The 16,289-nt window shown below is 47.9% G+C and overlaps 1 protein-coding gene and 1 long non-coding RNA gene across 11 annotated transcripts in view; one reads left to right on the forward strand and one right to left on the reverse strand.

Annotated features, from left to right (window-relative positions):
* BLTP2 (bridge-like lipid transfer protein family member 2) overlaps window positions 1-16,289 on the reverse strand; it is a 33,134-nt gene that overhangs the window by 16,547 nt on the left and 298 nt on the right. For 8 of the 10 annotated variants that reach the window (XM_061390528.1, XM_061390526.1, XM_061390523.1 and 5 more), the window contains exons 2-24: window positions 15,480-15,603; window positions 14,910-14,959; window positions 14,468-14,612; window positions 14,170-14,288; window positions 13,874-13,934; window positions 13,500-13,689; window positions 12,402-12,525; window positions 12,115-12,239; window positions 11,808-11,875; window positions 11,555-11,721; window positions 10,757-10,875; window positions 10,485-10,648; window positions 10,068-10,326; window positions 9,325-9,530; window positions 7,019-8,111; window positions 6,396-6,587; window positions 6,052-6,254; window positions 5,786-5,904; window positions 5,458-5,678; window positions 4,309-4,499; window positions 4,089-4,188; window positions 3,753-3,955; window positions 2,356-2,650 (exon numbers count right to left, since the gene is read on the reverse strand). In XM_061390528.1, the coding sequence (XP_061246512.1) occupies window positions 2,356-2,650; window positions 3,753-3,955; window positions 4,089-4,188; window positions 4,309-4,499; window positions 5,458-5,678; window positions 5,786-5,904; window positions 6,052-6,254; window positions 6,396-6,587; window positions 7,019-8,111; window positions 9,325-9,530; window positions 10,068-10,326; window positions 10,485-10,648; window positions 10,757-10,875; window positions 11,555-11,721; window positions 11,808-11,875; window positions 12,115-12,239; window positions 12,402-12,525; window positions 13,500-13,689; window positions 13,874-13,934; window positions 14,170-14,288; window positions 14,468-14,612; window positions 14,910-14,959; window positions 15,480-15,603 (4,538 nt within the window). The remainder of the gene's footprint in view (window positions 1-2,355; window positions 2,651-3,752; window positions 3,956-4,088; window positions 4,189-4,308; window positions 4,500-5,457; window positions 5,679-5,785; window positions 5,905-6,051; window positions 6,255-6,395; window positions 6,588-7,018; window positions 8,112-9,324; window positions 9,531-10,067; window positions 10,327-10,484; window positions 10,649-10,756; window positions 10,876-11,554; window positions 11,722-11,807; window positions 11,876-12,114; window positions 12,240-12,401; window positions 12,526-13,499; window positions 13,690-13,873; window positions 13,935-14,169; window positions 14,289-14,467; window positions 14,613-14,909; window positions 14,960-15,479; window positions 15,604-16,289) is intronic. The other 2 variants (XM_061390521.1, XM_061390530.1) reach the window with 1 other exon arrangement.
* On the forward strand, window positions 2,646-11,134 carry LOC133231877 (uncharacterized). The gene is made up of 2 exons (XR_009731261.1): window positions 2,646-3,632; window positions 10,749-11,134. It is a non-coding gene; the product is annotated as an uncharacterized LOC133231877 (long non-coding RNA).

The following is a 16,289-nucleotide window of genomic DNA, read 5'->3' on the forward strand; positions in this document are numbered from 1 at the left end:
CTGTGCTTTCTTCTAAAGTTTGTCCAACAATGGTACGTTAAGAGCACTGTCTCCAGAATTAGACTAGCGTGCCTATGTTCAAGATCCTATCTCTGCCAATTACTTGGATGGTAATCTTTGGCAGTTGGCTTTAACCTGTTTCCTTGTGTGTAAAATAATAGTAACTATCTAATATGGTTTTTGAGAGAATTAAATGGAATAGTATATAAAGTATTTTACAGGCTACCTGCCACACAGTTAAGCATTATCTCCTGGGCATTAACTCTTAGCTCTATGCTGAAACTCCCAATCTCTAACTCTAAGCCGAAGCTTTTAGATCCTCATTTCCGCCTGTTTTTTAGACGTTATCCAGATGTACTACTTGCACGACAAACTCAGCATGTGCAAATTTGAACTCAACAATCCTACATCTCCACAAACCTGTGTAGCCTCTGGCTTTCCTATTTCTGATATTATTGTTACTATCAAGTCACCAGGCTCAAAGCATCAGTCAATTGTTCTCTCTTTCTCCATGTTCTAACTCCCTCTTCCAACCAGCTGCCAAACCCTACATATGTACAGAACACTTCTGTTCGTCCCCTCATCGCCACTCCCACTGCCTTTGCCTAGTTCAGGCGCTCCTGGCCTCCTGTTAAAATGCCGTAATAGTTTCCTCATTTGTCTCCCCCACCTCCAGTTACTTTCTCTCCAGCCCTCCCCAACACCACCACCAGATTTATCTTTCTAAAAGTAAAATTCTAGTGATGACACAGCCCTATTCAAATCCTTCAGCAGTTCACCGCTGTTTCCTGAATAAGGAACAAAAACTCCCAAGCCTTGTGTGAAAGACCTTTGATGTTCTACCTGTGGCTTTCCTTTCCAGCATCTTCCCCATTAGCTACACCTTGTGCCAGCCCAGACTGTTCACTCTCCTCTGAGCATACTGAGCGTGACCAACTCCACTCCTGTTCAAGATATTCCCTTGGCTTTCAGTGCCCTTTCTCCTCATTTCCACATGCTTAAACCACACTCAGCCTTACTAAACCATTCTAAGTCCAGCTCAAATGCTACTTCCTCAATAAACCCTTCCCTGACCATAGGGCCTCCTTCACTACAGTTAAGAACTCACATAAGCTGTAAGTTCTCTCTAGTGGCACTCAGCATTTTTCGCCTTGTCTTTAAACTCATCATAAACTTGTATTCCTCTGTACTTGTTATTCCCTCTCCCTAAAATGCCCTCTTCCTTTTCTTTGCCTATTAAACCTCTCAGTCATGTCTGACTTCTGCAAGCCCATGGGCTGCAGCCCGACAGGCTCCCCTGTCCATGGGATTTCCCAGGCAAGAATACTGAAATGGGTTGTTATTTCCTTCTCCAGGGGATCTTCCTGACCCAGGAATCGAACCTGCATCTCCTGCACTACAGGTGAATTCTTTATCACTGAGTCACTGGAGAAGCCCCTTATCAGTCTTACTCTCTTTTAAGACCCATCTTAATTATATTATCTTTTCTGTGAAGCCTTTCTAGACTTCCTACGCTCATTTAAATAGTTTCTTCTTAAACATTCCTACCAAGCATTTTCATGACTTATTTTTTTTGGCTGCACTGCACTGCACTGCACGCAGGATTTCAGTTCCTTGACCTGGCAAATCCACGCCTCCTGCAGTGGAAACACGGAGTCTTAACCACTGGACCCCCAGGAAGTTCCTCACGACTCTTAGTTTCAAAACTTCCCCTCATCTTTACAATTCTAATGTTTAGGGTCACATGTCTAGTACATTACAAACCGTCAGTAAAGCTAAAAAGTGAATCCATGAATGAATGAGTGATTGATTCAGTGAGTAAATGAACTAATCTTAGCTCAAAGATGATAAACTTGTCGAGGCAAGTAGAATGTCATATATATTTCTCGCTAAATCCAGTACAGTGCTTTGTGCCTATGAGGTATTCAAAAAATATTTATTGACTGAACAAATTCATCAAAACACAAAATAATTCTCTAATTCTTTGTTTCTTCTCCTTAGTCATTCTGACTAAGTCATCACTCCTTCCTGATCCTCTTCTCCTGGCCAAAGGACCAGACCCTTTTTTCTTTTTTGCCAGAATCTTAAGTTTCCTGACCAGGGATTGAACCTATGCCCCCTGCAATGGAAGCATGGAGTCTTAACCACTGGACCACCAGGGAAGTCCCATAAACCAGACCCTTTAATGTCCACCTGGCACTGCTATGTAAGACTTAGGTGGCCTAATATGGAAAAATAACAGTTTCATCTCTACACACAGATTGAACCACCCAGAATTAGTCCTTCTCAAACTCCTGTTCAAGCCCACATACATATTCTAAACCTAACCCTTCAGAGTCTTCTCTCCCAGCTTACCTCCTGAAGACCCCTTATCAGGCTGTCCACTGAAGCTGGGAGTGCTGACAGGAGGTGGGGCTGGGGCACTGGAAGGAACACTCTGCTTTGGTTTTTTGGCTGGCAGGTGGGGATCAATCTTTAACCCCTTCAGTGCCTCAGTAGAGAGGTTACGTTTGAGCACAGCCGCCTTTTTGTAGCCATCATATAAACCAAAGGCAATGTCCCGATTGGTGGTTGTCCAGGAAGCCCGTAAATCTACCAAGTGCAGCTGATGTGTGTGAAAGGCAGAATCCCCAACTCGAGTAGAGGGCTCCTAGGAAACAGGGAAAGGACCTCAGAGTTGCATGGAAATTCCCACCATTCCTCCTGAACCACAAATGCAAAGATAACAAATATGCTTGCTGAATAACAGACCTCTTCTGAGTGATACAAGACAACTGAGTGAAAGAAAAACTACGTGGGCTTAGTGTGTGTATTATATTACACTCTTGACTATATCCCCTGTATTTTAAACACAGTGTTATTGTTTGTTTTTAGTCACTAAGTTGTGTCCAACTCTTTTTCGACCCCCATGTGCTACATATAGCCCACCAGGCTCCTCTCTCCATGGGATTTCCCAAGCAAGAATACGGGAGTGGGTTGCCATTTCCTTCCTCGGGGGATCTTCCCGACCTAGGGATTGAACCTGCATCTCCTGTACTGCAGGCGGATTCTCTGCCACCGAGCCACTGGGGAAGCTCTATCCACTGTATTTTAAATGACTCAAAAGAATTTCATCTCAAAATCCTTCCTTAATTGGGGGCAGAGGAGGGACCACCAAATAAAGCACTAGTGAAAAAACAAGTTTTACTCTATTTCCTGAAAAGCAAGAGACTATCTTCAGAAAGAGGGGAAAAAAGAAACTTTCAGAAAGAGGGGTGCACATACTAGTGAATATATCATAAACGAACAACATAGATAATTAGAACCTAGTTAGGAACATTACCCGGGACTTAACCTAAAGCCTACTGCTATGAACTGAATTGTGTCCTCACACCAAATTTTTATGTTGAGGCCATAATCCCCAATGTAATATAATGGGGATTATAAAGATGGGGCCTTTAGGAGGTAATTAGGTTTAGATGGGGTCCTAACCAGGGTTGGGCCCTCATGACAGGATTAGTGTCATCACAAGAAGAGCCATCAGAGAGCTTCCTTCTTTTCCTGGCTGGTGAGGTCACAGTGAGAAGGCAGCCATCTGCAAGCCAGGAAGACAGCCCCCACCAGAACCTGACCACGCTGCCCAGCCTCCAGCAGTGAGACAAATTTCTGCTGTTTAAGCCCCTCTGCTTACAGTATTCTGTTATGGCAGCCTGAGCAGACTTAGACAGCTACCGATACAAGCAAGGCAGCAGAGTGAATGTGTCAGGTGGTACCTCCTCAGCCGTGCGACTGCTGTGCCGTTGGTAGGTAAGGGAGGACAGGCTCAGTAGGTGGGTCTTTGTTACCAAGGGATCAAGGCAGTGGTCAGCATTCTCTTCAGCGGGCGAAGCCATCAGGTGGACAGTCGCCTGGCTTAGGTCACTAACCATCTGGGTCACACTCCAGTCAGAGATGAGGCGCCGCATCACTGTGCCCGCTGAGGAGAGGAGGCACACAGGGCCCATGCAAGCCAGCACAGAAGGCCAGTGTGGGGCACAGAGAGAGGCGGGGGGCACTGAGGAGCAGGACAGGGGACAGGTGCGGAGAGACAAGGGAGCCTCTGGTCTCACCTTGAGGTATCAGCCGCTGAGTTCCCCGAGTGAAGACGTGGCCCTGACTGCACTCAATCTGGATGCCACGCTGCTGGGCGAATGAGGCCCAGTAATGCACCTGGCAACAAGAGAACATAACACTGAACCGAGGACGGCGCCAGGGAGGTGACTCACCCAGTAAGGGAAAACAAGAAAACTAGAGAAGTGGACAGCTGTCAGCAGCGCCATCAGAGCTGACCTGCAGCTGGGGAAAGAGCGCGGTATAGGAAAGTTGCTTGTAGTGCTGGCCGAGTTTCTTCTTGCTGGGTTTCAGGTTGTTGAAGAGCTTTCCCCTACAAATAGGCCTTGTGACACTAGTCCAAGTTGCCCAGAAGTTCTGCATCCAGCGCAGGGTGCTACTATACAGCAGAATCCGGGGCTGGGATATAGCTGCAAAAGAAATGATAGACATTTCCCAGCTGTGGTTAAAACTCAGATGAAAGGACTACCCTGGTGGTCCAGTGCTAAGACTCTGTGCTCCCAATGCAGGGGGCCTGGGTTCAACCTCTGGTCGGGGAACTAGAGCGCATATGCCGCAACTAACAGTTTGCATGCCGCAGGCCTCAACTAAAAAATTTCACAGGCCATAATGAGGATTCTGCGTGCCAACTTAGACCTGGCACAGCCAAATAAATTAAAAAAAAAAAAATGCAGATGAAGCTAAATCCTTTCCTAGCTTCAGGGTTTTGCTTTTTTTTTTTAAAATTCACTTGTTGAAGGGCTTCCCAGGTGGCACTAGTAGTAAAGAACCTGACTGCCAATGCAGTTAACTCGAGATGTGGGTTCAATCCCTGCGTCGAGAAGAGCCCCTGGAGAAGGAAATGGGAACCCACCCCAGTATTCTTGCCTGGGAAATTCCATGGACAGAGGAGCCGGGCAGGCTGTAGTCCTTGGGGTGGCAAAGAGCTGGACACGACTGAGCACACCACACACTGCTGAAGCAATAGCTCCCGGTACTTTCTTTCTTTTTTTCATTTTGGCTGTGCTGGGCCTTCAGCAGCACAGGGGCTTCACTGCCCCGGCATATGGGATCTTAGTTTCCTAGTTACAGATCAAACCCATGTCCCCTGCATTGGAAGGCAGATTGACAACCACTGCACCACCAGGAAGGCCCCCAAGCTTCAGATTTCAGAGGTTTAACAACCCCAATGGCACTCAAGCCTCACACTCTCTCCTTTCAAAGACCCAAGAACTCTACTTCTACCAACCCTCTTCCAAAAAGGATCCTAACCCCAAAGCTCCCTTGCTCTTTTCTGATCCCCTCTCCAGAGGGTCAAGCTGAAGTCCTCAGTGTCTAAGCTCATCCTCCCAAGCCCTTTCTCCCCATTGCCCCAGACCCAAGCCTCACTTCCACTGTGCCGAGTCAGATCCATCTTGATGGAGAGATTGAGGTTCTCAGAGCGAAAGGCCCGGTAGGAGTCATGGAACTGGCCCAAGGGCACCTCAGGCAGGAACTCTGGGGCCCGCAAAGTGACACCATGGTGATCGTGGGGGTTCCCGTGACACAGCCACTGCAGGTCCAGGGTCATGCAGAGGTCAGGCAGGTGAAGGAAGCAGCAGTCGTCATACCTGGCTCACAACACAGCCCTGGTCACCAGCGGCCCCTCGGCTCTCCCCATCTCCCCCAACCCTGAGTCCCACACACCGTCTGAGGCTCCATCCGTTACTTCACTCACTTAGAGGCTGTTCTCACGTTGATATCCAAGTCACCCTTGAACACAAACTGACCGGGTTTCCAGTGAAAAGACAGGTGGTTCCATTCCCAGTGCATATTTTCAGTTGTGTTGTATGGATCCTGTAACCACCCCAAAAACTTGGTGAGATATAACTAAGCGTTATCACCTCCTCCTCCCAAATCAGTGCTTTTCTCTCTTCCCCCATATGCTGTACAAGCCCCAGCCCTACCATCCTCAGAAGAAAACAGCTCCTCTGGACCCCTCACCTCAGTGGCCAGCTGGTGCAGGTTGGCCTGTTCAATGTCCATGTGCCAGTCCCCGTGGAACAGAAGACGGCTCTTGTCCCACCAGGGCAGGGGTGGACTGGGGTCAGCTGAGGGCTTGGTCAAGAGGTCCACACACTGGCCAATCAGTGTCCATGCTGGATCCCAGCACGGGCCCCATACCACGGTGTACTGGAAGATTTCCGCTGGGGCAGAGGAGCACAGGATGCAGCCTGTTATACACTTTCACCCCTCTCTTTGGCCTTTACTCCAGAAGGGCCTCAGCTCATCTCCCACCCCAGCCATCACCACCATCTCAGTCAAATCATCTGCCCTCCCCTACTCACAGTGGAAATCGTGATAGAACTTGAGTGGAGGCATGTTCCTCTCGATGGCCACATTGCCCCAAGGAAGCCCCAGCGGCAGGATCTGGCGCCGCCGAGAGCAGGGCTGACCGCTCTGCTCAGTGCCCACCAGTCGACCCATCAGCCGCCAGTCACGGATCTCAAACAAGTACCGGGGATAGTCTCTTATCCGCACTGTCAACACAGGGAGGACACACAGTGGCTACCCAGGAAACTGAGCACTCGCAGGCCCTGCTTCCCCCTGCCACTATTTTTACATCTATTTCACAAAGTCAACTGAGAGAATAAGAGCTGGCAGTTGGCAGCAAAGCCAAAAAAAGGGCACGGAGACCTTGAACAGAGAGTGAGGGGGATAACACTGAGATCCAAGAGCCACACCAACCCTGAAGATGACTGTGTTAGCTGTGCCCCTGTGTTCAGCCAAGCAGTTTCAGGGTGAAATTCAGGAACAGGGAAAAGGAAGAGGAGTCCACTCATCCCACTCCACCCACGCCCAAAACAGCCGCATTTCCCAATATAACTGAGCTCCTCTGTAATTGCTCAAAGAGCTCCCTGGAGCTCCAAGGGCAAACCCTGGGCTCTGCAAACAAAGAAGTGTTACTTACCCAGAAATGTCTTGACGCTGCACTTGAGCATCCTACACCACTGAATGACAAGATCTATTCCCTCAGCAGGGAAAGGGCTGCCTGGATCAAGCTCTCGAACCTGCTCTAGCACACGCTCAGGACCGTGGAAGGAGGCATCTGCCAGAGCCACCAGTTCTAGCCCTGCCAGGCTCCAAGTGAGCAGTGCCCGGCGCATGGGCGTGTTGCCATAGAGACGACGGGAGCGCTGGATGTAGATTTCGATGTTTTTATGTTCCAAAGAGGCATACAGCTCCTCGATTTTGCGGGCAGGCAGTAACTCCCCGTGCTGCTTCCGCAGGGCGGCCACTTTGGCATCCAGCAACTGCAGCCTTTTGGCACTCTCCTTACTTTCATCCTTCATCAGCTCGTAGTTATCACGAAGTTTCACCTCAAAAATGTCATCCAGGAAAACCCATGAGAAGTGCTGGACCTTCAGGAGTATATCAGGTGGGAGCGGGGCAGAGCTGGGAGAAGCCTGAGAGCGAGACCCTCCATGCAGGCCCTTCAGCCACTTCTGAACTCCCACGGCCTCGTCCAGAGTCCGAGAGAAATCATACTGATAAGGAAACTCCACGGAGACTGAACCCAGGGAGAGGAGCCACACGCGGTTCCGGAGCGTCTGCAGCCCAGGGAAGGGGTTCCGGTGAAGGATCATTTCCTCCAGCTCGGGGAGCAGCTGCACCTCCACCTCCTTGAAGCTGAAGATGCTGTTGCCATCAAAGCCCGCAGCCAGCTCTGGGCAGTAAGCCTGCAGTGAACCCCCGTGCCGGCTCAGGGACACACTCTCGGCAGCCAGGGTAATGAACTTGTCCTCAGCTACAAAAGCTGTCAGCTTGGCTGTGCTCACCTCCAGCGTCAGGTTTAGCAGCCGCTTTGGCGGGGAGGACTCTGGGGGACAGCCTTCTGGCTCAGAGGGGGTCGCTGCAGTCTCTAGCTCAACAAGGGGAACAGTCTCAGGGAAAAGAGTGGTTCTTAGTAGGTCTCGGCACTGCAGGGTGGCCAGCACATGCTGGTACAGGTACATGTGATCTGGGGGGCTCCAGAGTAAGGTCAGCCCTGAGCCACACTGAACCTTTACAGAACAAGAGGAAAGGATTGATCGATTACCACATCGTAGAACATGAGAGATGCAGGAACTATTATATACACGCACAAGAACTCTCTCTACTCAGAAGTCTTTTCTAGCAACCACATTAATTACCCCCTTGCTTTGCTCCTCTTTGCACTAGTATGCTGAGCTAACAGTTCCTACTTATACTTACAAGCACTTACTCTTTTTTTAAGTTCTCCTCAACCGGATTCTAAATTGTCTGAGAGTAGAAACCATTTAATTCTCTGGTATCTACCAGAGAATATCCAGTATACAGATGTACTCGATAAGTCATTTGGCTTTTATGTTTCTGCTCATGATTTACCTTTCCACAACAACCACCTTCTGTATAATAACTACTGCAAGAATCAACTGGAAAATGTTTCATGCGCTGACTGTACCTTGACTTAATTCTTAAAAAGTACTGGTCACAAGTTCATATAGCAACTGACTTATGGGAAAGTATGCCTCAAAGAAGGGATTAGAGGAACTCTGTTAGCCTGAAAAACAAAGTCAATTGTCCACAGTTAAGCAGACAGAGAAAATTTAAATTCCAAGACCAAAAAATTCCTCTGAGTTCCAATCTGTAAAGGAAACTCTTCAGTTTCCAAAGGAAGTTGAAGTCCGATGAACAGGGAAATATCTCACTCTCCTTCCAAGAGGACCCCATGTCCAACTGAAATGATACCCTGAGAAGAAAGGTACTGGGAAGCCTCTCAAAGCTTTCCAGTGCCTCCATCTTCAGATCTCTTCCAGCCCGTTGATGAGCTGGGTGCTTCAGTAAAATGCCACCAGGCATGACCTTTAAGAGCCCTTTATTTATATATATATCCATATATCAGATATATGCACTGAAATCTTTACAGTTGAAATTATATGTCTGATATCTGCTTCAAAATAATCCCATAGTAGAAGGCAGGCACGACTGCTCAGAGTTTAACTAAATGAGGTTGGTCCTAAGTTGGTAATTATTGAGGTCAGGTATGGTTGCATGAAAGTTCATATACTCTCTGGTTTTATATGTATTTTAAGTTCCATATTAAAAGATAAAAATGTACAACACAAGCCAGGAAAAAAGACCAACCACTAGGCGTTACGTTTCTCACAGGTGAGTTTCACAACGTGACTCAAGACTGGAAAATGCTCTAAGCCAGGGAAAAACCAATCTGACCCCACCTTGCCATAGAAACATTACCTCTAGAGAGCGGATGCTGCTGTGATAGGTGACGGAGAGCATGGAGAAGCTGAGCACTGGAGTGGGGATGTCAGGAGCCTTACAACAGGGCTGCATCTTCTCTGTGACTGACTTCACCAGCGCAAGCACAAGTCCTTGAACACCCACAGTGGAGGTCTCAGCACTTCCCAGGACAGTCAGTGTGTCCAGCCGGATCTCAGAAGCACCTAACATCCAGAAACCATGTCAGGGTTGGTGCTTGGCTCTCAAACGCCAACGTCAGTCCTCACTCTCCTTCCTTCCTTATTCCCTTCACTCTGGTTATCCTTAATCCCCACACTTTCCTAACCTAATTCCTCATGTTTTAGGGAAGTTTTTCCTTTCCCATTTTAACCTAACTACAGCTGGCAGGGCCAAAGAAGTACCCAAACTCCCACCAATTCCCCAGAGATACATCAGTTTCTCTCTAGAACTAAATACACAAAGAAACAGAAAACTAACTGCATCTCCTTCTCCTGATCAGATATCAAAGCTGTTTTTTCTTATACACTTTGCTCTCTGTAAGCCCTTAAGAAATATCAAGAAGCCCAACAGTTACACAAGACCTTTTAACATTTCCTGCCTCTGACTTAGAAAATTTTCGAATAACTGATTTTATTACGTGAGGAGCAGCAGCGTAATCTGCTTAGGTTACAAACTACCCACTTCAGTATAGCATACTGTATACTATACTGTGTAAACTACCCACTTCCTGTCCCACTTACCAACCAGGGCAGAAAGGGTGAACAAGTTCATGTCCTCCACCTTCAAGTCCACCTTCCACAGTAACGACACAGATTCCCCAAATGAGGATTCCCTAGAGACAGCTGACTTCCCAGACTGTGGACCCATCAAGGAGAAGATCCGAGACAGACACTGAGCACAGGTATCTGATGCCTCCACCTGCAGTCCTCGGATGGTACAGTCAAGAAAGAGGGTATCTGACTGAGTGCTGGACAGGCCCAGAGGCTGGTTATAGCTACCCTAGAAAAGAAACAACAGGACTTCATCAGAAGCATGCCGACACACAGTTCTGTCATGCACAGGTGCACCATCTGCTGCCAAAAGAGGTGCTCAGTGCTCTAGAGCGTGGCAGGATGAGCAAACTCTACAGGCTACTGTTCACCAAAGTCCCCACCTACCTGTAGTGTGAAGGAGTCCAGGACAAGCGCCTCACCCCAAACATGCATATTGGGTGGGTGGGGTGCTCTCTGAATATGGGAGTCACTGCCCACCCGCCAGCAGAGGTGGTCCACAGTTAGGACGCCCCGTTGATGGATACTCTGTGGTCTCAAGTGCTGGTAATCTAAACACAGAAGGTGGGAGAGAGGACTTCTTTGGAGCCACAGTGGCCATCAACTGGGCCCAGCTCCACTAATGAACAAATTGTTCCTTTTCCATCGCAGAGCCTTACCCAGAGAGATGGAATTGAATCCCAAGGCAAAGGGCGGTGTATCTCCCAACTGAATGGAAACATTGACGTTGGAGATGGAGGTGCTAAAGATGATAGGTGCCAGGATTTGAGGAAAGGCTCTGTACGGGGAAAAGACTTCATTGTCTGACAAGGAAAGAACTGCAACTTCCTATCATGTTACAGATTTCAGAAGCTCTCAAAAGGCAGGGTGAGTTTTGTTGTGATTCTTAGGAAAGGATGCAACTAGAAAAAGATTGAACTCATCAGCTTCCTCCTACTCCCAGTGATAATCCATAGAGACTTATGAGGTTGAACCAGATGAAATTGCTATTTTCATGTATCAAATAGTATATATCAAATATGATGAATATCAGTATATCTTATGATTCAACTTAATACCACCAAGTAGCATCACTTACAAACCACTGACCTCTATGGGACACAGTGCAAGTACTACACACACAGACAGGGCACTCATGACATGGCAGGCACCTTATAATCCAAGGCAGATGAGATATCGATTATCTAAGTTCAGTTCAAGAAATGTTCATTTTATATAATAAGGAACTGTGCTGGGCACCAAGGACATAAAAACAAAGAATTCTGTCATTCATTCTACTGCCAGAGTCTCATCTAACAGAAAATATAAAGCATGTCTGCTGTTAAGACTGGGCTGTTGAAACTGAGATTTAAAAAAGATCAAACAACTAAATACATATTTAACACAAGATGCCACTCTAGACCAAAAAATCTAAGAATCCACCTGATAAGATAGTGGCCGAAAAAGATTACACTGACCTGTCCTTCCTTTGCTTAAGAACAGATGAACTAGACTCCTGGGTTTCCAGCGCTAGCATGTGTAGCCAGTGAGAGAACTCCTGGTGCCGGTAATGAATAATACAAGTGTTCAGAACCAGGGAGGCTGAGAGGTCAATGGTGGTCACCTGGAAACGAGCACACCGGAACTGCGGGTTCAGGTTTTATTTTACATGCTCACGACTCAATGACGTATGGGGAGAGCAGAAAAAGGGATGATTCTTGGTCAACAGACCTGCACGTTAGCCTTGAGGGAGTTGAGGCAGACAATGCGCTGGCGGCTCTGGGACAGCAACAACCCATCTGTAAGGGCAAAGGGCAGATGAGAGGAGGACACGGAGAGGGTGAGAGGAAAGACTAGGAGAGGGTCAGGGGCAGGCGAGGAGATGAAAGAATGTCACCAATACTCGTTAGTTTCAGTACATTCCCAACTCCCCCTCCTCTGCATCACTGATATTGAGTTAAGAAGACCAAGTAAGGCATTGGGGAAGTGTGTGACTGGTCCTCCCGTTCTCTCTCAATACCCGACCCCACCCATGAACCTTTCAGAAGGAGTTCGGTGCTCATCTGTGCCACATCAGAATTCGCCGTGAAGCTTCGCAGGGGCAGCTGGTCCTCATCACGGTGGTACAGGAAATGCAGCAGCTTCAATGTCCAATTCAGGTGCCTGGACCAGAGACAGAGTCTGGCTTAGAAATACGTGGGATGCTAGTCTTACTCCCTTTCCCCCTTCACACAAGCTCAGTGCAGCTACTGGGCTGGTTATGGAGACCCCAGCACACAGCTCCATTTATCACTCTCCACACTTGTGTGTCAGGAGAGACCTCACCTCTTTTGACTATTCATGGACAACACCACACTTGTGATCTCCATCTTCACTTTGACCTGGTCCGGCAGCTGCTGAAGAAGGTACAGGCCAGGCAGAGTTGGCTCAGCCAAGTCTTCTGTCAGCTCTGAAAACACCAATAAATAATACAAAAGCCATCAACTCTTAACACTCAAGTCTCTCAATATGCCAATCCCTCTTCAGCCAAATGTTCCCACATAAAGTAGGCTAGGCAAACGTCCAAACTTAGGCAATAAGGCCAAGATCCCAGGGATCCAGGCACCTACTGTACTTCCTTCTCCAGGGTCTAAAAAACAGTCTGGAGGACTTCCCTGGTGGCGCAATGGATAAGAATCTGCCTGCCAATGCAGGGGACACAGGTTCAACCCCTGGTCCAAGAAGATCCCACATGCCACAGAGCAACTAAGCCTCACGCCACAACTATTGATCCCATACTCTAGAGCCTGCGAGCCACAACTGATAAGCCTGTGGGACACAACAACTGAAGCCCAAGTGCCTAGAGCCTGTGCTCAAGAACAAGAAAAGCCACCGCAATGAGCAGCCTGTGCGCTGTAACAAGAGAATAGACCCAGCTCTCTGCAACCAGATAGCTGGCATGCAGCAACAAAGACCCAGTGTGGATAAAAACAAAACAAATAAACGTAATAGTGTGTACATGTCAAAATAAATAACTAAAAATAGTATGGAGAGCAAGTTATTATAATGAAAAGAATACGGACTTTTGGGCCAAATAATACAAACCCCGTTTTTATTACTGACTACCCATGTGATCTCAGTCAAGTTACCTAATCTTCCTAGGCACTTTAGTTTCCTCATTTGTGAAATGCTGAGGATTTAGTAGGGGAACGTGTACAAAACACAAAGTTCAGGCCTCATTTATGATAATTACTCACTAAATGTTCTTTCACGTACCACGAGCAAATGCCTTCTTTCCTCTAGCTATCCTCAAAGGCCAGGATTAAAGGCCATGGCAAATAACAAATCACACCTAAATGGGTGGTGAGACCACTACTTTTTTTTTTCTACTTCCAAAAGAATGCCCAACAGGGAAGCTAAGAAGCTCACTGACTGGGACTTTACCTGAACCGGGAAGAGGCTTGGGGGCCAGGCCTGTGCCCTGGCGCAGCAGCTGACTGTGAAAGAGGCCCTCATGCAGTTCGGCATGGAGTGTCCACACATCCACCGTGATCGCCTTCAGCTGCCCGCTGCTGATGCCCACCTCGAGACACAGCTTTAGGGCAAGTGAGAGCTCTGCTAGACAGGTGTCCTCCTACAGGGAAGATAAGCCTCTAAGGTATGACTGTGTCAGGAGCTTGCGGTCAAAATGCTGTGGTCTGGAACACATCCCTGAGGGAACCCCATAGCGCACATAATCTAGAGTGCAAGCCCTGAGCGCCTTCGTATTTTATGCCCAGAAGAAAAACAAGGCATCTGAACAACTGTGACATACTCACCAACTGGCCGCTCTTTAGAACTTTGCTGTTGATCTGACTTAGGCTCACCTCACACTTCAGCCTGGAAAGGAAAAATAAAAAGAGCACCTGGCCCCTTTCCTCATCATTTACCTTCAATCAAGCTTTGTTGGCTGGAAGGCACGAGGCAAGCAGAAGTGCTTAATCTTCCTCTCTCCTCAAATTACACAGAATGAGAGAACTTGACACCTTGATAAGAAAGCCCTGATATCCACCCAGCCTGAAACAACTATAAGGCAACAACAGGGTTACCGAACCTTCTTCTGCCCTGTGCTTACCTCTTCCCATCACTATCCAAAAGAAAACTGCTTTCTCTGATCTGAATATGCCACAAGGACTCAGAAGTAGCCACCTTGAGGACCATGATGTTTATAGAATCTACATGAATGGAGAACAGCTGGAAGGAAGATGCAAAGATGAGTGATAATTAATATCAAGGCAATGTCGTGCCTTTCCAATGGAAAAATAATGAGGCACCTCTTAGCATTATGCCTTAAGTACATTAGAAAAAGCCACCCGTAACTCCAAAACCAGCCATTCCTACTTCAGTCCACGGAAGTGGGAAAGTAGCCTCACCTGGCAGATTTTCAGTAAGGATGGGCTGAAGGCCAGCTCCTTTTGGTGCGCCCCAGTACTCTGGGAAAACGGGGCAAACAGGCTAGAAACCTTCTGTAGGTCAGTTCTGATACGTACTTCTCCAAAGCACAAGGCCACATAGTGTCTGTACAGGAGAGAAATCTCACTGCCACCAGGTCCAAACCCCTTCCATACCAGTCTTTTCCCCTCCCTCATACTCATTTTCCCATCCTCCCTAAAAACAGCTCAAATCATGGAAGACAGTCTCAGAGTACTTATCAATATCTGTCTCACAAAACAACAGCTTCCAGGCTAACCCAGAGACACCATCAAGAACCTGCTTCCCTCCTTGGGCTGTGGGGCCTCTGTAAATGAATCTCAATATGCAAACCACAATCCCAAAACATTCCCCAAGAGGAGAGTGAAGAGATAGAGTACTCACGGCAGATCATGGCTAAGGAGTTTGCTGGAAATCCACAGGCTATCGATTTCCTAAAACAGTGTGAGAGGAAGCTTTGTACACTGGCTGTTAGGTAAGCCCAGAGCAGTTTGACAGGACAAGAAAGGTTATAAGAGGAGGAAGTATGAGAGCCCTTCCACTATTCTCCATTCCATTTCCCCCAGCCTTTCTCCTCAGCACTATATCTTGTTCCTCTCAGTGACACTGGTTAGACTTTAATATTTCTCTCTCATGGATTTTTGCCATTTCCCCTTTTATATTAGAATGGTAATCTTCGTTATCTTTGGTCTCTGTGTTACTTCTGTATTTTTGTTCTGTACTTTACTTCCCTATTTTTTTACATGCCCTGGAAACCCTGTGCCTCAAAAGCATTTTTGAAAGAACTTGCATCAGTTCCAGTATTCTCAAATGGGCTCTAAAATCATCTTGGCAAAGGGGTGGCAAGGCTGGGTTAACTAGGAAAGCCACCAGGATTTTTTAAAAAGGACATTAGAAGTTGAAATTCAGCTAGATCAACCCACATACATTCCCCAGGAGTTTCCCAGGACTCACCACTGTTTGCTGGTGCTGCTGAAACTTAAGACTGACATTCTGAATCCAAAAAAAGGAGCCAATCTTTAGTTCCGCCTGCAGCTTCTGCTGACACCACTTGGTGGCCAACCGGACCACAAGCCACCTGCAGAAAAATCCTTTTGAGTTCACAAGACCCTCTGCCAAAGGGTGGCCACCCTCCCCCCCTGCAGGTCTTAGAAAGCCTGGCAAAGGATCATGAACTGGAGGTGGATCTTCTGGGGCAATACTCCTGTCTCCCAAAACACCACTCTGCCATATACATTCAGCCACGCTGACCAAGACCCTAGCCCGAGTGTCCCCTCCACCCAAATGAAATCAGACGAACTAAGCACCGCCGTTTAAGTTGGAAACAAAGAAAGCAATCCCTCAAATCCTTAGGAACCTCAGAGGTAGAGAGAAGAGGTCCCAACAGGAGTTGAAGTCCAGGCATCCATGTCAGGTGTGCCATCACACAACCCCCTAAAGGTCTCCTTCTCCGCCCTCCAGACAGGTGTCTGAGAGAAGGCAGTGTGGGGTCACATCCGGCCGGCTCCAGTGCCGCTCTCCCTGGGCAGCCAGACCTGTTCCGGCTCTCCAGGGCGAGGCTGCAGGTGCCCTTCGCACTCGGGGAAGGGGACATTCACGGGCATGCGGACGGGGAAAGAAAAACCACTATGCCGGGCCCCCTCCTCATTCACACCCCTATTCACCACCCAATCTCAGCATCTTCTCAGGCCTCGGCCGCTTGCTCAATCTCCCGGTTCTCCCGGTTCCCTCCAGCTAGCTCCACTCTTACGCCCCCGCGCGACC

Source organism: Bos javanicus, chromosome 19 (genome assembly GCF_032452875.1).
Source record: "Bos javanicus breed banteng chromosome 19, ARS-OSU_banteng_1.0, whole genome shotgun sequence".
Taxonomy (NCBI): Eukaryota; Metazoa; Chordata; class Mammalia; order Artiodactyla; family Bovidae; genus Bos; species Bos javanicus.